Source organism: Hemibagrus wyckioides, linkage group LG09 (assembly GCF_019097595.1).
Source record: "Hemibagrus wyckioides isolate EC202008001 linkage group LG09, SWU_Hwy_1.0, whole genome shotgun sequence".
Classification (NCBI taxonomy): Eukaryota; Metazoa; Chordata; class Actinopteri; order Siluriformes; family Bagridae; genus Hemibagrus; species Hemibagrus wyckioides.
In genome coordinates, this window is record NC_080718.1 from 4,121,322 (window position 1) to 4,145,485 (window position 24,164).

At 39.8% G+C, this 24,164-nt stretch overlaps 2 protein-coding genes and 2 long non-coding RNA genes across 9 annotated transcripts in view; 2 read left to right on the forward strand and 2 right to left on the reverse strand.

Annotated features, from left to right (window-relative positions):
* Positions 1-9,780: 9,780 nt before the first annotated feature.
* Positions 9,781-12,661, forward strand: LOC131358895 (uncharacterized). The gene is made up of 3 exons (XR_009205707.1): positions 9,781-9,997; positions 12,121-12,448; positions 12,533-12,661. It is a non-coding gene; the product is annotated as an uncharacterized LOC131358895 (long non-coding RNA).
* Positions 12,662-16,558: 3,897 nt separating this feature from the next.
* LOC131359095 (uncharacterized) lies at positions 16,559-19,201 on the reverse strand. The gene is made up of 3 exons (XR_009205738.1): positions 18,627-19,201; positions 18,175-18,329; positions 16,559-17,451 (listed from the first exon to the last, which is right to left on the reverse strand). It is a non-coding gene; the product is annotated as an uncharacterized LOC131359095 (long non-coding RNA).
* Positions 17,061-20,569, forward strand: LOC131359094 (ankyrin repeat and EF-hand domain-containing protein 1-like). The gene is made up of 8 exons (XM_058398670.1): positions 17,061-17,479; positions 18,087-18,286; positions 18,402-18,551; positions 18,662-18,785; positions 19,084-19,693; positions 19,779-20,005; positions 20,182-20,303; positions 20,468-20,569. The coding sequence occupies exons 1-8, from the start codon at positions 17,065-17,067 to the stop codon at positions 20,543-20,545; spliced, it is 1,926 nt and encodes a 641-aa protein (XP_058254653.1). The 5' UTR covers positions 17,061-17,064; the 3' UTR covers positions 20,546-20,569.
* Positions 20,570-23,302: 2,733 nt separating this feature from the next.
* The window catches only part of LOC131358973 (adenylate kinase 7-like), a 7,600-nt gene continuing 6,738 nt past the window's right edge, over positions 23,303-24,164 (reverse strand). For 4 of the 6 annotated variants that reach the window (XM_058398446.1, XM_058398443.1, XM_058398447.1 and 1 more), the window contains 3 exons: positions 23,972-24,164; positions 23,647-23,805; positions 23,303-23,503 (listed from right to left, as the gene is read on the reverse strand). The exon at positions 23,972-24,164 is cut by the window's right edge and continues 22 nt beyond it. In XM_058398446.1, coding sequence (XP_058254429.1) covers positions 23,438-23,503; positions 23,647-23,805; positions 23,972-24,164 — 418 coding nt within the window. In that variant the 3' untranslated portion in view covers positions 23,303-23,437. Of the gene's footprint in view, positions 23,504-23,646; positions 23,806-23,971 lie in introns of those variants that run through there. The other 2 variants (XM_058398448.1, XM_058398449.1) reach the window with 2 other exon arrangements.

Below are 24,164 nucleotides of genomic sequence, written 5' to 3' on the forward strand. Positions count from 1 at the left end.
AATGGCGATCACGATAAACACTTTGTGTCTGTGTGCCAGCAGCGAGCATGGCGTGGACGCTAGACAAACGAGCACCTTTGTGAATTATTTGCATCATTTGGCAGTACATGCATAAACACGTCCTTTTTTGGGGGGGTGCTGGGGGTTGGGGTCATCCTTGCTTCCTGAAAATGAAAATATAAAGTGTAATCAGGGGAGAAAACACAACTAGATTTTTTCAAATAATTTGGCAGGTATGTTTATCCAAAGCGACTTCTACACGAGGCAGAATTCCAATCCAAACATGGGGCTGAGTGTAAAATGCCTTTTATTTTTTTATTTTATTTAGTCTTCAGTGCTTTCTTCAACACCTGTTAGGTCTGGGATTTAGGATTTGAACGAAACTACAGCACTACAACCGTAATCTTTTTTTTTTTTTTAACCAATCGACCAGTGACCGGAGAAAAGTTTTTGGTCTTGTTTGTTATGGCACAGATATTTCGATTTAAGATCTATACCCACCCTAGAAAAAAATCACAAATCTGATATAGTTTTTCGGCTACGCTGTTCAGGACGAACATACAGACGTGATATTAATGTAGGAAATGTGCAAAATATTTCATTCTTTTGTCATATTAGAGTATTTTAGGTTGATTCTTAAGATTAATATGGATGCACTTAAAGGTATAATTGCGTGTGTGTGTGTGAGAGTGAGAGAGAGTGAGAGAGAGAGAGAGAGAGAGAGAGGGAGACTGCTGGAATTAGTCAACTAGTCCATCCAGTGCCAATTTGAAATGTATTCATTACTCATTTCAGGCTTTATGATTGATTACCATAAAAAATGCCATTACATACTTCATAAAAGTCTATGGAAGCTCCGGCGGCAGGCGGCGTCTCTCGCCCGCGCTAATCGCTCTGATGAAAGTTTTCGAAAAGACATAAATAAATAAAAAAATACGATCTGAAGTCTCGTAAAAGTAGCGGGGAGTTGCAGTAAAGGGAAGCGCAAGCGCTTTGTTGACAGCTCACTCCTCAGCTATAAACACTGGAGCTGTAGTCTGTCTGGACTGGTGATGAATGCAGTCACATCCACTTCACTAATGGAAAAAAGAATGACTATTCTATACTCCACACACACGCACACACACACACACACACACACACACACACCAGGAGCTATCAAATTAATTTCTGAAGCAGAACAGTTTAATTCAGAATCCCGTCTTCAGCCCTGACCTGGTGCCAATGCATTTCTAATCAAGACGAATGACCTTTTTTTAGCTCTTTGCCTACACGCACAGATGAAATGTATGGCCTTCTCTTTCAGTGATTGTTTCCGGAAACCGAGTGGACATACTCCTATAAGAACCAGCCGATATTTTTTTTCTTAAAGGCCTGAATGCATTTCCTCATGTGCTGTATGCAATTTTTTTCCTTCTATATTCACACTGCTGCTGTTATTATTATTCCCGCTTTTCCTTTTTTTTTTCCTATCCAATATATAAGAAGCGTCAACAAACCACAGCTTTCAAATCACATCCCCGCTTCCTCACGCTTCTTGTTTCAGGCGAATCCAACCAAACCCCTGCATTGTTACTTTCCTGCACTCTGATGAGTTGCTGCAGTCTGATTTCCAATCTCCTTCCCCCTTATACTAAAACGTGTCGGGAAAATCCCCTCGTCATCTTTCGCAAGACTGTAACACGTAACAGAACACCAGACGGAACAGAACGCGCTGACCCTGTAGCATCCGAACGAGCCGAGGTCACGCCGATGGTCAGTGTTGAGCACCTGTGAACTGTTTCTGTTCTGAGCTGTTCCTAATATTACAAGCGCTTCCTCATATTATAAGCTGTTCCTGATATTGTGAACTGTTCCCATTTTTTTTGAGCTGTTGAGACTTTCGTGAGCGGTTCCTGACATTGTGAGCTGTTCCTGATATTGTGAGCTGTTCCCATTTTTTTTGAGCTGTTGAGACTTTCGTGAGCGGTTCCTGACATTGTGAGCTGTTCCTGATATTGTGAGCTGTTCTACATTTGGTGAACGGCTCCAAATTTTTCGGGCTGCTCCTAATTTTGTGAGCTTTTCCTTATATTGTGAGCTGTCCCTAATATTCTGAGCTGATCCTGACTTTCGTGAGCTGTTCCTGATTTCGTGAACTTGTCCTAATTTTGTGATCTGTTCCTGATTTTCTGAGCCTTTCCTTATATTGTGAGCTGTTCCTAATTTCGTGAGCTGGTCCTGATGTGAATTGTTCCTGATTTTGTGAGCTGTTCCTGATTTTGTGAGCTTTTCCTTATATTCTGAGCTGATCCTGACTTTTGTGAACTGTTCCTAATACTGTGAGCTGTTCCTGATTTTGTGAGCCTTTCCTTGTATTGTGAACTGTTCCTAATATTGTGAGCTGTTCCTGATGTTGCGAACAACAGCTTTCAAATCACATCCCTGCTTCCTCACGCTTCTTGTTTCAGGCGAATCCAACCAAACCCCTGCATTGTTTCTTTCCTGCACTCTGATGAGTTGCTGCAGTCTGATTTCCAATCTCCTTCCCCCTTATACTAAAACGTGTCGGGAAAATCCACTCGTCATCTTTCGCAAGACTGTAACACGTAACAGAACACCAGACGGAACAGAACGCGCTGACCTTGTAGCATCCGAACAAGCCAACGCCGCGCCGACGGTCAGTGATGAGCACTTACTTTAATTTCACATTCCTGCAGCTGTGCGGACGACGATTTTTAGCCTTTTAGCCCTGGAATCAAGTGCACTTCTGCGTTCTGCCCTAGTCCATCATTTTACGCCACAGCCGAGACAAATTGCCGCTGTCAATAGAGCAATATTGGCGTAGCGGTTTGAAAGCCCTGTCCTTATTTATAAAATCGCTCATCTTTTTTTTCTCATCTTTTTTTTTTACTTCTCGATTTCCTTCCCAGACTATTGAGTAAAAGCCTGAAGAAAATGACTGCTACCGTGTTTATATGGGTCATAAGGTGACGAGTTATTATGACAAGTGTAACAGCTAGCGAGCGAATCCTGAAAGGCTCTATAACAAAACCGCAAGATCTCAAAGTGTATGTTACGACTAACTCGCTGCTTTTGTTCAGGAAGGTCGTTCCGGTGTCACGCTTCTCGCTCTTAGTCTCAGCATATGATTGGATGCGCTATTGAAGCGTCAATCGTCACTCCAGTGGATCTTCTCCATGTTTTTCTAGCTCTCAGGACAACGGATGCCGCGGCACCGAAAACCCTTCGGCTGCGTAATGGCCATGTTTAGGCTTCACACAGCTTTAGCAAACACAAAAGCTCTCAGGTGAACACAATATCATGGCATTGTTAATTGAACTAAACCAAACAACTGTTTTTCACTGTTGTTGTTGTTGTAGACAATTTTTTAAATATAACAGCAACTTGATAATTGATATTGTAGAAAATTTTTATAAAAAAGGTCCTTCTTAAAAAAAATTTCTAAGAACAAAAAGAACAATTAGGAGATTTGATCTTTTTGGGGTTTTGTTATGTTACACAAAAAGATGAGCAAATGAATAATAAATCATAATTCATGTTTCCTTTATTCTTTTTTTTAATGGTCTGTTAGTCATGGCATTAAACTTTAAAATGTGAAAAAGTCTCTTGTATTTTACTATACTATATGAAAATAAATAAATAAATAATGCACAACTGTACACTTTACTGAATTCTATGTCCAGAAATTCGGTTCAAATTATATATTTATTAATTTTTTTTATTTATTTGACACATTTACAAGATTGTTTCACTTGTAATTAAGCTTCTGGGGCTAAATAATTTATTTTTTAATCATTATTTTACGAATATTTTATTTTTTATCTTTTTTATTATTAAATATGAATTGAAATATAAGTATAATTTATATATTTTTTAATGGTTTTAATTTTAAGATAAAATATGGGTAAATAAATAAATAAATTCAAGAACAAGGTTGCAACCTTATATTATATATATATATATATACATATATATATATATATATATATATATATATATATATATATATATATATATATATATATATATATATATATATATATAGTAGTAGTAGTATATGTTATTAATATAAAGTGTTTTTGCAGTTAAGAAATACATTTGCTCCTTTAAAAAACATTTTCTGTACACTTCTTTACAGCTTGACAGCGAAGTAACTCTGTCATTACATTTTATATTATTTATGATGTTTTTTATAATTCACTGTAAAATGCACATCCTTCAGCAGTCTTGTCTTTGCCCCGCACGTATGCTAAATCGAATCGCTAGTGATTCGTACCGCTAGAATAATGCGCACAAAAACAACAGGAAGGCAACCCATGACATTTCGACCTACTGTCTAATGCACACGATATAACAAACCACACGCTATGCACTCTGTGTGACAAGATCTCTGTCGCTCTAAAAGGGAAAAAAACACGCCAACGAGGTTAGCTTTGTAGCCATTAATGACACGGAAGGGCATGTAACTAATAATAAAACACAAAAAGGTCAGCCTAGAGGTCTGGTGGAACGAAAAAAAAAAGTAAACCCACTAGAGTTAACTGTGATACAGCTGCACTTGCACATCCTGCCTGCATGTATATATAGATATAAAAAGAAGGCTGTGATTTTGTTCATCTTAAATCATTAAACAGGGCAAAGCGCTGTCATTAGCGGTCCGTGTCAAAACCTGGGGTTATTTCTCAGGAGGACGTCTTGTCAGTTAAAACGGCTGGAAAATTGTCTGTAAATCTGAAACTTTCTCAAATCAAAGTGAATAATGGATGATGGGTTGAACTGGTAGCAGTGCCACTGCAGTTCTTTTTTAAACATGTGAGTCATTATCTGGTTCAGTGTGTGTGTGTGTGTGTGTGTGTGTGTGTAGGTGTGTGTGTAGTGGCCAGTAAATCAGGTCCTTCCATGTAGGTGCACCCTGTAGGCATATAATTATCGGCTGTAGGACGTGTTGCCTTGTCATGTGCGATTCCTCAGCCTCTGTACACCAGAAGACCACCGCTGAGCACACGCTGTTTGGGTGGCGTCGTTCCTGTCAGACCTGCTGTGACACTGACATGGTGTGTGTTGCTTGTACTGATGTGTCAGGGACATAACAATTCATTACACACATCTTCTCTCTTCGGCCACCTCGTAGGTGTAGGGACTACGTAGCCTACATTAATGTCGGTTTCTGAACCGGTAGAAACCGGATATTTTCCAGATTGCTTCTCCAACCAGAAGTGACGCCAACGTCCAACACACTAGGGGCTGTGCAGATTAAATAAATAATAAATTCAATGTAGGCTGAGGAGGAAAGACAACACTGTCCCACTTTGGATTGTCCCAAAGTTTTCTTGCAATTTAACCCCTTTTTACCAGAACTAATGGCACATTTTCAATCAGTATAAGGAAATGAATGATGTTCAGGCTGTGAGTCTGATATAAAATTGACTCTATTGGGTTTCAGAGTGTTTTAGACGTGTGTTGGATAACCTTACACAGAATTTTCTTGGTTGAGGGTGAAATTTGAGCTGCTTTTCAGATGAACAAGCACTCGGGGCATCTCAGAATGCAGAAATGGGTTTGATATCAACATTCACTTTGAAGATAGAAACATTTCTCTGGGAAAAAATAACCATTTTGAGGGGAACTTTTCCATGAATATATCACCCTAGTAGGAAGAAACAATACAAATTCTTAAAGTCCTGATTGTCTACTTTCTTATGAGCTTCATATTAACCACCACTGTGGAGTGAGACATGACAAAGACACTCAATGCTCAACATGAACACATGAAAAAGTTTTAAGTTTAATATTTTTGTAATGCTACAGGTCACAGCTATGGAAAAGACTCTTTGGAAACTGACCTACAAGTAAAAATAATAATAATAATAGTATCCAGTGTGTGTATGTATGATGTAGTGATTCCTAAGAAAAGAAACCCTCACAAATTGATGTATATCCATTTATTTATAGTATTTATGCAATATTATATGTAAATTCACGACCGTTGATGATCCAATCAGCCTGAAAAGCTTGGAAGGACCTTGGTAAGTGCAGTGTCTTGTTTTCCTAGCTTTCTTCATGTGGAAAAGAGAATAGCTGTTAGACAGAGTAGCTGATTTCATTTTCCATTTATAGCTATATTTATTGTCATAGAACATCTATGAAGCTAATGAAGTTCCTGTAATCCTCTACAGCTATAGCTATAGCAGCTATAAACAGTCGTTCCCTGACAACGTGAATATCTTCACAGCTTTATCAATTCTCCTCAGTGAGATCAATGAGAACGTAACGGTGAAGTTCAGAGGGTTGTGTCTTACATGAACGCCGAGCTGCGTAGCGCCGTGTTTGATCATCGTTATAAATGGCCTTTGCTCTGTCGTGATACATTACCACCGAAGGCTGCAAAATGCAAATCAGCCCTTTAGCCAAACCCTAAATGTGTTATCGAGTGCTAGGATCATGATAACCCAGCTCTGGTGCTTGTGTGGACAGTTTCTGTGCATGGTGGATGATTCATGGTATTCACATGCGCCACAAATCCAAAGGATTTATGTCTAAGTGATGCAGGTCAGACTATAACCCTGAACATCAAGGCTTCAGCCGGGGAGATTTTGTTGTACCGCAGAACATCAATAGTACTTCATACAAAGCGTGCGAAAGCCTTCAGACTTCTTTGATCATCGTGCAAACAAAATGGCTACAGCTGATGTACCACACTGAGTCATCACCTCTGACTTTTAGCAGAAGGTTCGATTCATTCACACTTTAATTCGACACCATCGCTGAGCTAATTCAGCTCTCTCTCTTTCTCTCTCTCTCTGCTTTTAAACCACATGCCATGAAATAAACTCATCTGCTGTGCATTCTTTATAATCTGATCCTAAATCATTTACTTGTTCTGGTCTGAGGAAAAGAAGTGATAATGACAGGCAATGTTTGTTTATATATCGATCGTTTGTGTCATCTAAGAAGATCGATTGATATGAATGAGAAAGAATAGCCGAGGCTGAGACTCTTCTGCCACCAAGTGGTTATAACGAGTCACTGCAACTGCAATTAGAGGTTCGAACCACCAGCACAGTCTTTGGTCATTTTATTTATTTATTTATTTTTTTTGGTTTGTTTAAGGCTCACGTGCCATCTGCTTTGATCTGCTTTTTATACAAACTGCTAATAAAGTCTAGCTTTTTCAGTTTTTTGCTAAATAATACAGTCAGTGCTTGTTCTTGAATGGAGCATGAATATGAAACAATACAAAAATATACTGATATTTACTGTTTTAATTTTTTTTGTTGTTTCATATTTATATTTATGTTCATAAAAAAAGACCAAGCTTCACGTGTTGCTCTCACGTGACCCTACCACTGGACCCTGGAACATGTTGTACATCCCTGAATCATTCTTGATCTTGTTCAAACACCTAAGAGTTCCTGACCTCTTGCATGGTCTTATCAACTGTTTGGCATCCCATAATATGTAAAAAAAATAAAATAAATAAAATAAATAAATAAATAAAAAAGGCACTTCTATTTTGATATTTACAAAGCTAGAGTCGATAATGATGCAGCATCACTCCAGGATCAGAGGTTCGATCCTGAGCTCGAGGTTCTCGAGTCTTCTCCCACAACTGTGCAAGTTGTTCTCCGGGTTCTCTGGTTTCCTCCACTGTAGGTGTGAATGAGCATGTGTGGTCATTCCCAGTATTCCCAGGACAGACTGGGAAGCCTGACCAGGAAAAAGAGCTGACTGGAAATGAATGAATGAATGAATGAATGAGTGTGTCTTTACTCTAATTTGGTCACTTATTCAGTGTCTCAGTAAATAATCATTAGACTTTTCCATTTGTTTTAATTAAACTAGTTTAATTAACTACACTGATTTCTACCCTTCTGTTTATTTAAGAGGGAAAGGGGGGAAAAGGAGACCATTTTGAGTTTAAAATATTTCGGTGATATTACGTCTCCATCTAGTGGACTATTGTGGTAATGCACGAGTGCTTCATTATATCATATTGTTTTTTAATTCACATAAAAATGTCATTGTTTTAATTTTAATTATTTGATCTATAACGACGAGATTGATAAAGATGAAAATGACCAAAAATAAATATAGAAATAGAACAACACATGCAACAAGTTGTATTATGAGCTTACACATATAAGGCATAGTATATAAGGTTTTTATTATTATTATTATTATTATTATTATTATTATTATTATTATTATTATTATTATTATTTATGTTGTATGTTGTAATGTCTGCTCATTTTTATATGCATACATAAATACATACACTTTATTCACCACTTTCTTACCTGCACATGTGTGTCCCATGAGTTGCTGCTATTTTATTTTTTATTATTCATGACAGATGTTCTGGTGTTCCTAATAAACTGGTCACTGAGTGTCTATTTACTATATTTGTGTACATTGTGTACATATAATTAGCCCATAGGTCATTATCATCCTTGTTCAGCTTGTTCAGTTCACTTCAGTTCATGCTCAACCTTATAATACTTTTTTACCTGACAAGTTTTAGCATATTGTTTATATAGATATAAATATAGATACAGGGTGGGGAGGAGAATCTTCACTTTTTTGAAGGCGAATGAAAGAAAAATTGTTGCTGATAAACAAAATTTATTTACGTCAGAAATCGGTTGCATCTGTGCGTAGAGAACAGTGGCCACCACCTTCAAGATATTTTGTTTAAAACAGCATCATTTGAAAATTGAAATTATGTTCTTTCATTATCAAAAAATAAATTTTGTTTATCAGCCACAACTTTTCTTTCATTCGCCTTCAAAAAAGGGAAGTGTTTGTGCCCCACTCTGTATAATACAGATATAAATTACCTAGAGACCAAAGAAAGTCCTAAAATGGACGACAGAGATAACAAAACAGACTAGCTAAAAGACTAGCTAGTCAAACATATAACCAGCTACTTATTAAAAAAAAACATTTGTAATCTTATACATGTTCTTGACTTAGCTAAGCTAAATTAGCATGCTAGTACCTGTCTGGTTTTGGACAAAGGAAGGATTAGGTTTCTCTTCTGATTCCCAATTTAATTATTTAGTGATGTATTTTAAAAAAAATAATAATAATAATAATAACATCAGTTAACAGTATACAAGTGTGAGAAATGTCTTAGGCTTAGCTATCCTGTTAGCTTATGCTAGCTAGCTGCTTCTAACTAGCCAGTGTTGGAAAAGGTCTGAACTGAAAAGCAGCAGATTCTGTAGGCAGCCATTTTGGACGCAGTAAAGAAAAACTGAGAAATCGGAAAGTTTTGACCGAAGTGATGTTGAAGTGATGTTGACTTCCGCTGATGTGACCTAGATTTGCTGGTTTGATGTTTGTGATGAGAGTCTTCAAAAAGAAAAAGAAAAACGTCTTTTGCGACTTGCAAACTTCTTTTTTTTTTTGACAAGAAACTCATTCATCTTCCCTGAATTAGCAAAGAAATGTGCTGTGTTAGCGCCTTCCTCACTCGCTAATTTTGACGTCTCTTTGACAGGCGCATTTCCTGAAGAGCAAACAGACTAGACTGAGAGATTTTTGAGCCTTCTACAACCTTGCGAATGATTTCAAGTGACGATCGATGCACCTTTTCAGGTACTTCTCTTCCTCGATCCTTCTAAAGACAGACGAGAGCTTAATTAAGAGTGGACTCTCGCTATTGATTCTGCAGGTTGAAGGTATGGGGTAATACTGCTTTCTTGTAGAGAAAGTGTGTCTTGGCCTGTAACAGGAATATAAACACTACCTTATATGTGTCTCTGTAGCTGTATTTCTTACCAGAAGCTGAGATTAAGTTCTTTCCATGACGATTTGACCCAATACTGTCAACGTCAATGGAAATTAATGACGCCGGGACGTCAATCTTCTCTCAACATCGTCTTCCAGCTTAGTCTGAATATCTGTATGGTTGGAAACAAGGCTGGATTCTGACACCGAGTCACCATACAACACCTTCCTGAGGTTTTCTCCTGAAGCCCATTACACCGAGGTAAAGGAAGCAGAAGTATTTTTTTTATTTATTTATTTTAACTCCAACAGCACCGGGGTCATCACTGCAGTGAGTTCCTTTTCAGGTCCACTGAGTACGAGTCGTTTAAAAAGAGCCAGATGCTAAAAACAACCGAAGGATTTTTGTAAAAAAAAACAGATTCAGAGGTTTTAAAGCTCGTTTCAAGCGTGCCGCTTCAGTGCTCATGTGGCAGAGTTGATGTGCTTTGTGTAAAATGGGTTTTAACAGCATGAAAGAAAGTTTTTCGGCTCATTTACTCCCAGCTTGTTGACTAACATTTAGGTTATGTATCAGGAATACAAGCAACACACAGGCCGATTTCATAAGTAAATGAATTCCAAATGCATTCTAGCATCACTCCTGCTCCTATTAACACTTTGCTCTCTTAACAGCCTCAATTCTTCATGCCCTCATGCATCTCCTGGATTGCTAATTATATGTCAGATAGGCCCCAGTTTGTGCCATTGGGGGCCTCCCTGTCTGACACCGTGGTCACTAACAGAGGAGCACCTCACGGGATTGTCCTGTCTCCATTTTTGTTCCTCAGACTTTCACTACAACTCTGAATCATGCCATTTGCAGAAGTTCTCTGTAGTGGTGGGGTGTATTGGGGATGGACAGGAGTCTGAAATAGCAGAGACTACTGGATAACTTTGTGAACTGGTGCACTATGAATTACTTGCTCTTAAATGTGATGAAGATCATGGAGATGGTGGTGGACTTTAGGAGGACTAAATCTTTGATTGAGCCCATAACCATCATGGGTGAGGAGGTTGAAATTGTTGACTACTACTACTACTACTACTTAACTACAGGTATTTGGGTGTACACTTAAACGACAGACTGGACCGGAGGACATGCACTGACACTGTATACAAGAAGGGGATGAGCAGACTCTATTTTCTAAGGAAGCTCAGATCTTTCAATGTTTGGTAACAAGATGCTGGAGATCTTCTACTAGTCTGTGGTGGTGAGTGCCATTTACTGTGTTGTGGTCAGCATCAGCACCAGAGATGCCATCAGGACTAACAAGCTAATTCACAAGGCTGGATCTATCATTGGACACAAACTGGAGTGTCAGTCAGGAACAGGAGGTCACTGAACAAACTGCTCTCCATCATGGACAATCCGTCTCACTTGCTCTACAATACACTACAGAGTCAGCAGAGCTCATTCTCCAAAAATCTATGTATCTATGGATCCCACATGATGATGGAAACGCTTATTATCAGATTGTGCTCCATGTTGACATCAGATACACTTTCAGGCTACGTTTTTCCTCAGCTCCGTTCTCGGCTGAGAGAAGTCAAACCCCACGTTATCTTCTGCTGCTGTATCACTTCCACCTCAGGATTTGAAATATTGTGCATAGTTTTCTGCTCACCACAAGTGGACAGAGTGCTTAGAAGACTTACTTTAGCCTTTCTGTCCGCTCGAACCAGCCTGGCCATTTTCCTCTGACCTTTCTCTCCTGTCTCGTCCACGGATCTGTCGCTCATTAGAGGGGTTTTTCTTTAGCTTTACAGTATTTCCCCATTCTGAGTAAACTTCAGGGCCTGTATTCACAAATCTTCTTAGAATTCCCTCAGAGAGCTCCTGTCTTAGCCTAAAAAGTCCTAGCTGGGAGTCCTAGACTAAAAGTGATCTCGGAAACTCTGAGTAAGGAAAGTACAAAAACCTTTACCTTAGTTAGGAGGTGTGGTTGACCCCGTTGCTAGGGATGAAGCAGCAATTCAAGGACTGTGATTGGTTGATAAAAAAAAAAAATCTCTAAAGGTCTTAAAATGTGCTCTTTGTGAAAATAGAATATATGATAATAGAATGGACAGTGAAATCATAATGTTTGTATGTAAAGAAATTGTATAATCATGAATACAGGCTACTTTATGCAAAGTTTCTGTTATAGGCTAAATATCTCAAAGTTAATTAAAACAGCCAAATGTTGAAAATGTGTCTACTTTTGAAGCAACCAATTTCCACGCAGTAGATACAATATTTAAGTTCTTACATTTATTTACCATACTGATTTTATTACTTGTAATCAGCATTTCAGATTGATGGGAGCAAAATGGCTCACCTTTTACCAATTTACATGATTACAGGACAGTTGCACTTTTGGATGGTATGTAGCCAACAATCCAAGAGAGATGGAAGGAAGTAAAAGAACAAGAAAACCAAACTGGACAGAAGAGCAGTGTTTACTTTTAGCTCAGTTAGTTGAAGAAAATAAAGCAATTTTAAAAGGTAAATTTGGCTCCGGCGTCACAGCTCAAGGAAAGAGGCAGACCTGTGAGAAAATATCTCAGCAGATAAACTCCTCATTCCCTCTGGTTCTGCGCACCAGCGAGGAATGTGAAAAGCGGTGGTACGTGTTGCAGTCTCAAGCCAGGAGGGAGATTGCAGCACACAAACGGGATTCTTCAAGCACAGGTGAGTGATATTGCAGTTTCTTTCTATATCTGGCTTGGTTAAATATGCCTACAGAACTATACACCTAAGCTACTGTGTTTTTAGGTGGAGGACCACCCGCTAAACAACTATCTCAGGTAGCGGAAACTATATTTAATGTACTTGGACACTCAGAAATATCTGTCACTAGGCTGAAAGAAGGCACAGACAGCTCAATGATCCAGCTAATGGGAATACAACAAAGGTAGGATAAGAAGGCAAATAAAGAGAAATATCAAGAACAAGTGTTGTTTAATATATAGACCATGAGCCATCTTTTGTGCTCTCGCATGTGAACAACAAACAAAACAATAAATAAAAGAATTGTTTACCGCATTTTCTGCAGCATGGAGCCATCAAAGGAACTGGGGCCGTCAGCGTCGCAGGCATGCGACCCTCAGCCTCAGCCGGTGTATCAGATAAGCCTGCCTGCTGCAGCCTCCCCAACACCATTCCTGCTGGACAGAAAATTGGAGATCGAAACTGATACTCTCACACAGCACAAAAGTTCTCTGTTTACAGGGAGAGTATTATAAGCTAAAAATTGAGCTGCTAAAATATAAGGAGAATGACAAATAGAAAGTGTATCACGGTCACGTGATCTATATAACAGCAGTTGTATGGAATGTTTGTTCAATAAGCTACAGACACCAGTCTGGATATTACATCAACTGTTACTTACCTAAAATGTAAATTGAGCTCTGTGACGAATCCCACTCTGGGACATGTCTCTCCCGTGGGTAAACCGAATGTCTTCATCACCATCATCTTCATCACCGTTACCATGGCTGCCTTCGAGAGGTGCTGGGAATTGTCGTGCTTTGCAGATGTTGTGAAGCACTGCACAGGCCATAATGACTTTGCAGACCTTAGCTGGTGACAGGCGCACTTCTCCATGCAACACATGAAACCTCCTCTTCAGCTGGCCAATACCCCGCTCAATTACTGAGTGTGTTTTCTTGTGGGCTCTAAAAGTCAGTGCACAAGACATCACAAGTTAAGGTGGCCTTAATGCACTCAACAATAATGTGAATATGTTTGATTAAATCTCTTGTTTGTAGTATATTCAAGCACATTTATAATTTTATTTTCATACACAATGATTCACCGCTAGTCTACTGTTTAGGTACCTGTTGTAGTTTAGCTGTGGTCCTGGGTCTGGGTGGAGGTAAGGTGTGAGGAGCCATGGTTTGCATGGATAGCCACTGTCCCCTAACAAATGACTGGCACATAATGTCCTTCAGAAAGCTGTCTCAGGCCACTCTCAGACAGCATCCTGGCATCATGTGTTGAGGCCATATTGCAACAATGTCTAAAATCTTGTGCACTGAAAACAACTTGCACATTGATGCTGTGGTACGTCTTTCTGTTGACAAAAACGTCTTCATTTTCCGATGGTGCAATTATGCAGATGTGCGTCCCATCAGTTACACCAACAACACCGGGGAACCCCGCTATGTCCATGAATGCCCTTTTGTGATCCTGCAGAGTGTGAACGTCCAGTGGAAATGAAATGAACCATGTCACTATAGGAGACTGTGAAAGCGCTTCAATAGTTTGTGTGATCACTCTGCTGATGGAAGGTTGTGACAGACACAAAATCATCACTACTGCACTGTTGCATTTTTCCAGTTGCCAAACACCTCAGTGTTGTACTCACTTTCATTTCTGTCTTTATGGCATTACTACGTTGGGTGGGAGATGTGAGCGCATCTCTAATAAGTTCGACCACAAACATTATCCCATCGTGATCCAATCTGCAGCGTTTAATTAATTCACGATCTTTCAGGGTTTGGAGATCTTCTTTCCGCTATTTTGTCCTCTGCTATAGAAACGCTTAAGCCTCTTAAAAGTCCTCCTCTCTACTCTTAACAAGGGCCCGTATTCACAAAGCTCCTAGTGACGAAATTCTAAGAAATTTCTTAGAATTATGACATTTTCTTAGAATTTCCCCTTAAATTTAGGACTAAATCTTAGTAAAGATAAAAATGATTCACGAAACATCTTAGCCCTGAAAACTAGGGTAAAAATTGTTAAGAGTAGAGAGGAGGACTTTTAAGAGTTTACCATCGTACCCTGTTAGTCAAACCTTTATTTTATTTAATTTAATTTATTTATTTATTACTATTATACCCTCATTTAGGGCTGAGCCCCCCTTAAATGAAAATTCTAGAATCGCCCCCTGGTCCATTCAGTTATGATATAATCTATTTTCACAAAGAGCGCATTTTAAGACCTTTTAAGACAGATTATTTATCAACCAATCACAGTCCTTGAATTGCTGCGTCACCCCTAGCAACGGGGTCAACCACACCTCCTCACTAAGATAAAGGTTTTTGTACTTTCCTTACTCAGAGAAGTTTCCTAAATCAAAACAACTTCTGAAAAAGAAATGTCAATATCGAACAGTCATATTGTGCAATAAATCATTTTAAATTCACTTAAGCAGCCTGTTAATGGTGGAGTCATGTTGATTGATTTAACACAACGGGTTTGCTGACTGGACTCATCAGTTATTATTGTCAGATTTCTTTCATTCATATGGATTCTGTTATTTATCAGTAAATTGTTACTGACTGTCCCCTGGCACATACCCTGATGACCTCAGCAAGACTGAAAAAGACAAGGGAACACCTTTCATATTGAAGGTAATATTAATTTTGAAAACAGAGACCTGACATTTATTATGGTATTAAGTGATTAGATTATTAAATAATAGTATTTTAAGGCATTCATATGCACGTGAAATGGGAAATATTAAACAGTACTTTAATCAGCAGGATAGATTCATTCACCGCTTTTGCTTTGGCAGCTTTATTCCTAACACAGTCGAATCCCCAGCAGCTTCCAAGTTGAATGGATCTGTCGTTATTTATCCTTTATTTTATCCAAACTACTTCGATTTGTGTTTATTTGTGGTAGTGTGTTGAAGACCCCTGCTTTAGTGATTGTTGTGTGTGTGAAAATCTCAAGAGTTCAGTGGTTAAGATGAGCAGTTGAGGGTTGAGGTGATGCTCAGGGGCCCAGCAGTGGCATTTTAGTGGTCCTGGGATTTAAACTTATGACCTAGTGAAAGCTTTAACCAGTGAGTTCTGGTCATATTACAGTCATATTAGTGCTTGGATTTTATCCCCTATCTGGTGGTTGATGAGAACAGAATCTGAAGCTGATGGGACGTATTTTAGCAAGATTTATGTGTTATGCTGCTGCTAAGATGAGATGAGATGAGATAGAACTTTGTTGATCCTGAATTTTTTGTACTACTGTAGATGCTGCTTCAGATTACACAAGAGAAATAAATATAAATGAAATATGCTATACACCAATCAGCCATAACATTATGACCGCTGCCAGGTTACGTGAATAAGACTGATGATCTCCTCATCATGGCACCTGTTAGTGGGTGGGATATATTAGGCAGCAAGTCAACATTTTGTCCTCAAAGTTGATGTTAGAAGCAGGAAAAATGGACAGGCGTAAGGATTTGAGCGAGTCTGACGAAGGGACAAACTGTGATCAGACCACTGGATCAGAGCATCTCCAAAACTGCAGCTCTTGTGGGGTGTTCCCGGTCTGCAGGGGTCAGTATCTATCAAAAGTGCTCCAAGGAAGGAACAGTGGTGAACCGGCCACAGGGTCATGGGCAGCCAAGGCTCATTGATGCATGTGGGGAGTGAAGGCTGACTCGTGTGGTCCGATCCAACAGACGAGCTACTGTTGCTCAAATCACTGTTATTAATGCTGGTTCTGATAGAAAGGTGTCAGAATACACAGTGCAGGACGGGTCAGGGCTGTTTTGGCAGCAAAACGGGGAGACCAACACAATATTAAGCAGGTGGTCATAATGTTATGGGCTGGCCGGCGCCAGTGTACAACATGGACAAAAAAAAGGGGGGGTGCTTGAGAATTAAGACCATATTGCACGTGATATGATATTGCACGTGACACGATGTTGTAGTATAGGTGATCAGTGAGTGGGGGGGGGGGGGTTGGGGTGACGCAATAGTTCTAGTTCTGAGACGTGTTGGAAGGTTCGACAGTTAGTCAAGAAAAGCTGACAGACAAACTTTACTGTTTTAATACTGTGCTGTTTATTTTACAAGGTGAGTTTTATTATTGTTTTGCTTATTATTATTAATATTAATATTATTGTTAGTAGTATTATCGTTCATTTCAGAAGGATAGCCTCGGCTACGTGTTTTTTTCTTGTTGTAAGCGGCTTTAAATCAAGCCGTTTCTCCGGCATTATTAGTAAAGATATAAGAAAAGCTTTGAGTGAAATAAAGACTGTTGTGTGCTGAGGTCGGATTCAGAGCTAGAAACGATGATTTAAGAGGCTTTTCGCCAAACTTATTCGAGTTGAACTTTTCCAAAAACAGACTTTTCATGTAGTAACGGACATGATCTTTATCAACACGTCGTGACTCTTTCACACCAAAATGAACACCATGTTAACATTCAACACCTTCAGATAATCAGTGCAGCAGACTGAATAGATTTGGTCAGGTGAATCTGTTTCATATTTTTGTCAGACCATCCTAGGCTGGAACGAGGCCTACTAAAGTATCACGTGACCCTTTTTTTCTTCAGGTGGAGAAATGTCTGAGATTTGTGAGACACAGGATACTGGGAGACTGCGCACTCCCCAGACAGTGCTGATGAGGAGGAACGTCGTAGCAGAAAGTCCTTTGGAGATCAAGCAGGTTTACAAACTGCTTCAGCTGGTGAACCACAAGAAGAAGGAGCAGATAGAGAAGCTGGTGCGCTTGGGTGTCTCAGGTCTGATCAACCTGACCGAGCCTGAAGATGGGGTCAGCGCCCTGCACCTGGCCTCTCGGAACAATGATGTGGAGATGGCTCATTTCCTTCTGTCCCTCAATGCACATCCTGATATCCAGGACAAAAAGGGACGCACCCCAATAATGTATGCTGCAAAGCATGGCCATGTCGACATGGTAAAGTTTCTGATCCATCATCAAGCCGACCTGACCGTGGTGGACAAAAAGGGCAAAGGTCTGTTTGTGTTTTTTTTTATTATTATTATTTTTTTTTATTATTTTATTTGTATTCATGAATTAGAAATATATATATATATATATATATATATATATATATATATACACTATATTGCCAAAGGTTTTGGGACACCCCTCCAAATTCAGGTGTTGTTTTTCAGGTGTTGGGCTCGGCCCCTTAGTTCCAGTGAAAGGAACTCTTAATGCTTCAGCTTCATACCAAGACATTTTGAACAATTTCATGCCCCCAATTTTGTGGGATCAGTTTGGGGACAACGCCTTCCTGTACCAAAAAGGCTGCACACCAGTGCACAAAGCTGATATGCTGGAGCATTAAGAGTTCCTTTCACTGGAACTATATATATATATATATATATACAAATATATATATATATATATATATATATATATATATATATATATATATATATATATATATATACAAATATATGTGTTTGTGTGTGTGTACGTATATATGTGTGTGTGTGTGTGTGTGTACGTATATATGTATGCATGCATTGTTTAATACAAAAGTAAAGAACAATCAGAGTTTGGAGATTAATAATACATTAATAATACGTTTTTCTGTCTGTTGTTTCATACAGGATTGCTGTTTTACTGCATCGGCCCAACAGGAAGGCACAAGCAGATCATGGAGATGGCACTAGACATGAAACTGGATGTTAACAGTACCTCCTACACAGGCAAATCTGTCTTCATGGCCGCCTGTGAACAGGCCAAAGAGTGTGAGAACCTCTGCATGTTGCTTTTGGAGAGGGGAGCCGATGTGGATGTCGCTGATCCGGTTAGTCTAAACTCAACGTTAATGCTTAATGTCTCCGGTTAGCCTGAAAAGAATGTAGAGATAGATAATATTAAATGATCTACTATACAATAGTGCGGTGTTGTGTGTTTTTCAGAAGACCGGGTGCACAGCTCTTATGGCGGCCGTGACAGCCGGATCCGTAGTGTTGGTGAGAGCCATCCTGCAAAAAGGAGTGAACCCCGACACTGGGGACAAAACAGGAGTGAGCGCTGTTCACATTGCAGCATCCAAAGGCTTCTTTGAGGCAAGAGACAGTTTCTGTATATTAGGAAAATCTTTCTAACACTGTCATAAGAACAGTGTTTATTATTATGATTACCTGGAGATGTTATTAACGTTGTATGATTATTTCAGGTGCTGAGATTGTTGTCGGCGTACTCTGCTGATTTAAACGTGACGGACAAGCACGGAAACACAGCCTTGCACTTGGCGGCTTCAGAAGACCACGCTGAGTGCTGCAGGTTTCTGTTTCAGAGAGGTGCGTTACAGTTCATTCTAACAGTAATTATTCACATTAATTCATTCATTAGTTAATCAACAGGCTAACGATACACATTGCAAAATCCATAAACGACTACAGCTAAAAAAAAAAATGCTTGAAATATCAATATTTTTTATTCTTTTGAAAAATGAACACTTCATTTAAGTATAAATATGGAAAAAGAGAATAAACACACACTATACACTTTTCCAGAATGATCTACAAAGAGTAAGTGCCAAATGCTTCACTCTGCCTTCCCTTAATATACTAATATAAGATTGTCTTTTATTCCCAGGATGCAACATGAAGAGCAACATGATGGATTTACTGCCAAGTCAGGTTGCTATGAAAAACAGCCACAAAGCTGCTCTAAAAGAACTGCAAGAGGCAGAGAAAATACTGAAGACTGGAAAAATGACCTTCTTCAGTGAAGCCAGGCTGCACGATTGGTCATTTGAGCACGAAGCAGTACTGAGGCAGGCCTTCCAATCGGCCGAGGCAGCGGAGTTTCCAGTGGAGACTGTTTCGAACGAGACGTTCATGTCTGTCCTGCAGGCGCATTACGCTCCTATAGATGAAGAGGACCTAGAAGTTATTGTCAGAGTGCTTGACAAGAATCGTCAGGACAGAATCAGCATCAGTGAGTTCTTCGCAGGCCATTTTTTGCCTAAAAATTTCCAGCTCTCTTCCTACAAGTCTGCGATACTGGAGACGAGCAAGAGCGAAAAATCTGAGCCGTCGATCCCCGAGACCTGCCACGGACGCTCTGAGCCGTTTCAGACTAGCATCGCTAGGGAACAGCCGCAGGTTGACGTTAGCAGTAGCGCTTGGATGTATAAAACGCCGCTCATGACCGCCTGCATAATGGGGAAATACCAGATGGCTCAGTTCCTCATCTCACGTGGGTAGGTTCCACCACTGACTGGTTTGACTCAGTCTAAACGGTAATTTTAGAGGTATGTATAATATGTGTTCCCTCTGTGTCTCCAGGGCGGAGGTGAATGCCTATGATCAGTTCAAATGGACTTCTCTACATCACGCCTGCAAGGAAGGACACGCGGACATCGTGAAACTCCTATTGACTCACGGCGCTATCATCGATGCCGCCACCACGAATGGAGTGACTCCGTTAATGAGAGCCATCCAAAGCTGCAATCTCACCTGCGTGGAGCTGCTCTTAAAAGCGGGCGCCAACGTCGAGGCCACAAATAATCGCGGTACGCAATGCTCCTTCTGTTCATCTCTGTACTAAACTGTATCAATATTTGTGACATAAACTGAGCCTTCTTTATGGTCTTTTGGGGTAATATCTGATTGTCTCAGACAGAACTAATCAAGCTCAAACAGGGCATTTTATCACTTTTTTTTTACATGAATTGTCTTTCTTGAACAGGACAAGACTGTATGACCATCGCCCAGCTGTATGGAACTGTGAAAATCCAGGAAATGGTTAAAATCTTCTTTGATAAAGCAATGAAGAAAAAAGCAGGAAAGAAGCTTCCTCCTAGAACCAAGGTCGGATTGATGGCCATGATTTCTCTCCCACTTTCCACATGTATTCCCATCCACATACTCATCACACTTTACTGTGCTATCATTTACAATACCGTGACATGGTATGGTTCACTTACTGCTCTTTACTGTGTTTTCTTTAGCAAGTGTCTTTTTTTATGTTGCAGAAGCCTGCTTCAAAGACGCAAACTCCGAAAACGAATCCGGTTAAACAACCTGTTAGGAAAACCACAGCGAAGAAGTAGATCTCCAGAAGGACACAGCAGGAATAATAATTATAATAATAATAATTCAGTAATTATTGCACAACGATAAGCTCTGGGAAAAAAAATAGTTGCATTCAATAGTAGTAGCATTCAAAAGCCTCGAGGATGCACACTTGCCTGTAACGTGTTAGGACAAAGGTGGTGCCTTGCTCCTTAAGAAAGGAGGTGAAAAGGTGGTGATGGATTGGTCAGGGACACTGAATTTCCTCTGTCTAGCAGTATATGTAAGAAACCTAGTACCTTTTTAATCTGGTAGTGCACCCAGTGTGCACCATTAGTGGAACTCGTTTCCATCTAAAAGCGTTCAAGGTCCAGGTACTAGCGCCTCTTGCATCAGTGGAAACCAAGTTGTCAGGAACCACTGGGTCAGTTCCATGCCAGACCACTGGAGGGGGGGGCTGGCTGGTCAATCGGCGGAGCCAGCTTTGTTGTTTGTTTTCCTCATCTACTTGATTTTGCCCTATATACATATATATATATATATATTAGGGTTGGGCGATGATAAAATTTTTTAATCGCGATTAATCGCATTGTTATACGCAAAAGTGAACAGGTAGCCTATCTATCTATCTATCTATCTATCTATCTATCTATCTATCTATCTATCTATCCATCCATCCATCCATCCATCCATCCATCCATCCATCTAAAATGAAAATGTCCATGTAAAAGTTCGGTGCCTTTCTCCATGTTTGTTTATCCGCCGGTTCTATTTCTTCTCCGGTTCTTGTGAGCACCGCAGCAGTCTTACGGTCTTCACAAATGATCTCATTGGTTGAGACGCGTGATGACGTTCATCCCAAGCCAATACGGATCAAGATCCCACCCCTCCCATCACCCATGGTTTGTCTGTATGTATTCAGAGCCAGTGAGCAACAGACTTTTAAAATAATTCACAAAATGATAAAAACTGCATTAATGCACGATAAAATAATGTCGGCGTTAATTAATTAATGAGTTGACGTGATAATAATGTGTATATTGCCCAGCCCTAATATATATATATACATGTAGCACGTTCACCTCACACCTCCAGCGTCCTGGGTTCGAGTCTTGCTCCCGCTCACTGTGTGTGTGGAGTTTGCATGTTCTCCCTGTGCATGGTGGGTTTCCTCCGGGTGTTCCGGTTTCCTCCTACAATCCAAAGCCACGGTTCTAGGCTGATTGGAGTCTCTAAATTGCCCATAGTGTGTAATTGCGTGAGTGAATGAGGGTGTGTGTGTGTGTGCCCTGTGATGGGTTGGTACTCTGTCCAGGGTGTATCCTGCCCTGATGCCCGATGACACCTGTGATAGGGACAGGCTCCCTGTGACCTGATGATAGATCGGATAAGCAGTACAGACAATAAAAATATATATATATATATATATACACTACCAGTCAAAAGTTTGGACACACCTTTTAATTCAATGTTTTTTGTTTAGGGATTTATTTTCTACATTCTAGAACAATCCTGGAGATTTCAGAACTATGAAATAACACACATGGACTTCAGTAATCCATATGTAATGACAACAAAAAACAGTCAGTTGTTATTTTAAGACACGAAGGTCAGGTGTTCTGGAATAGTTCTTGCAAGAACAGTATTGTCAAGTGCATTTGCAAAACCCATCAAGCACCATGATGAAACTGGCTCACATGAAGACCATCCCAGTAAAGCAAGACCAAAACTGACCTCTGCTGCAGAGGAGAAGTTCATTTAGAGTGACCAGCCTCAGAAATCACCAATGAACAGCACCTCAGATTAGAGGCGTTATGAAGGCTTTACAGAGCATCAGTAGCAGACATATCTCAATATCAACTGTTCAAACGACATTATTGTGGATTTCGGCCGCCTTCAGCATTGTTTTACAATGTAGAAAGAAATAAACATCAGGAAAGACCATGGGATTAGATGTGTCCAAACTTTTGACTGGTGGTGTATATACATATATACGAGCCCTTGTGTGCCTGTCTTTGCCAGTCGTTGTTTGTTCGTATGGTTGTTTGTTTGTTTCCTTGCATTTTTCGGTCGTATGACGGACTGTTCATGTTTTGTTTATCATATTTAGTTTTGTTTTACGTTTTGTTTTAGTCGTCTTACCCCTTGTTAAAAAGGCAGCGCTTCATTTATTCATGCGCATGGGTCCGATTTCCATGGCGTGAGGGCGCACGCGGTTACCACGGAGATCCGGGTTCGAGCCCCGCTGGGTGCGGGTAGCACGAATGTTACGCAAGACCATTGGTGGGTGGAGCCAGTGGACATCCGAGTTAGGCACGATAGGCTCTTAGTGAATGCGACTGTTTTTTTTAATCCTGTGAGCTAATCAAATAATAAAACACAAATAAATGAAAAAAAACTAATAAATTGCCTTTTCTTGTGCTTGTTTTGTATTTTGAAACATACTTTAATATTTTTCAAAAAATCTAAAAATGTTTTAAAAAATATTAATATATTGGCGTTGTTGTTTCTTATTTAAGGACCTGTTCCATAAAAAGAAAGAAATATAGCCATTTAGGATAATCATGATAAGTTTGGTGACGACTCCAGCATTCAGTTAGTCCTTAATCTCCAGCTAGAGTTTTCTCCTGGTCTGTGTCTAGCTAACATTATTAGTTTTTGATCTAAGAAAGATCTGAAGACCTTCTACCTTTAAACACAGCTTATAAATGAAATACTGAAGAATAAATAACATTTAACAACAAGCCAATAATTGTTTTCCTGAGCACTTTTATCATCCTAATGAAGAAGGGAAATGACTTCAAATGCTTTTATTCAATTATTGTAAAGTCTTTCATAAAACTCTTCCATTCTATAAAATAATCATCATAAAACATCACCACACATTTTCACCTTTTTCAGTCTTACACCCAAGCCTGGAGAGATTTTTTTCAGTTTGCAACTTCATCTCGCTGTGTTTGTTGCACATCTGGATTGCTTTTCAGGAGATATTCAGCCTGAAACACAACAGAGAGAGAGAAAACAATGTTTACAAAATCCTGAGATGAATAAATCACACAGGATTACACTATATAACCAGTACGCATGAAGGAATCTGACGATTTTCTTTTCAGAGAGTCAAGAAAGTCAGAAAAGGTACCAAGAAGTGTATGGGATCTTCGGGTCGGAGCTCGGAGCTCTCGAGGCAGCCTCGAATCACGGTGGGCAACACGCTGTTCATCAAATATTGCCTGAGAGAAGCTGATTCTGAGATCAACAGAGCCACTTCCTGTCTCCTCTCGTTCTCCAGACATCGGTTCTGACACACAAACATTCACAAGGCATAAATAACGGCGATAACAGAAACAAGTTTCAAAGCATATCTGTGATCTACTGCTTCGCATTTTCCACTTCATGGAACCTCCTGCTTGTTCTTTCCATCCCTAGCGAATGAATCCAGGCCCTAGAGCACTGTGTGTTCGTACCCATTCCTCTTCCTGCTTGGCCCACAGCTCCTCCTCTTCCTTTTTGCGCTTGGCTTCATCCTGTCGCGCCTCCTCCTTCTCGCTCAGTCTGATCTCTGCCCGCCTCCGCTCTTCCTCCACATCCTTCGAGGTGGGGCCGTAGTTCCTGGCCTTCCCCACGATCTCCAGCACCTTCTCCGTCGCCAGGATGTTC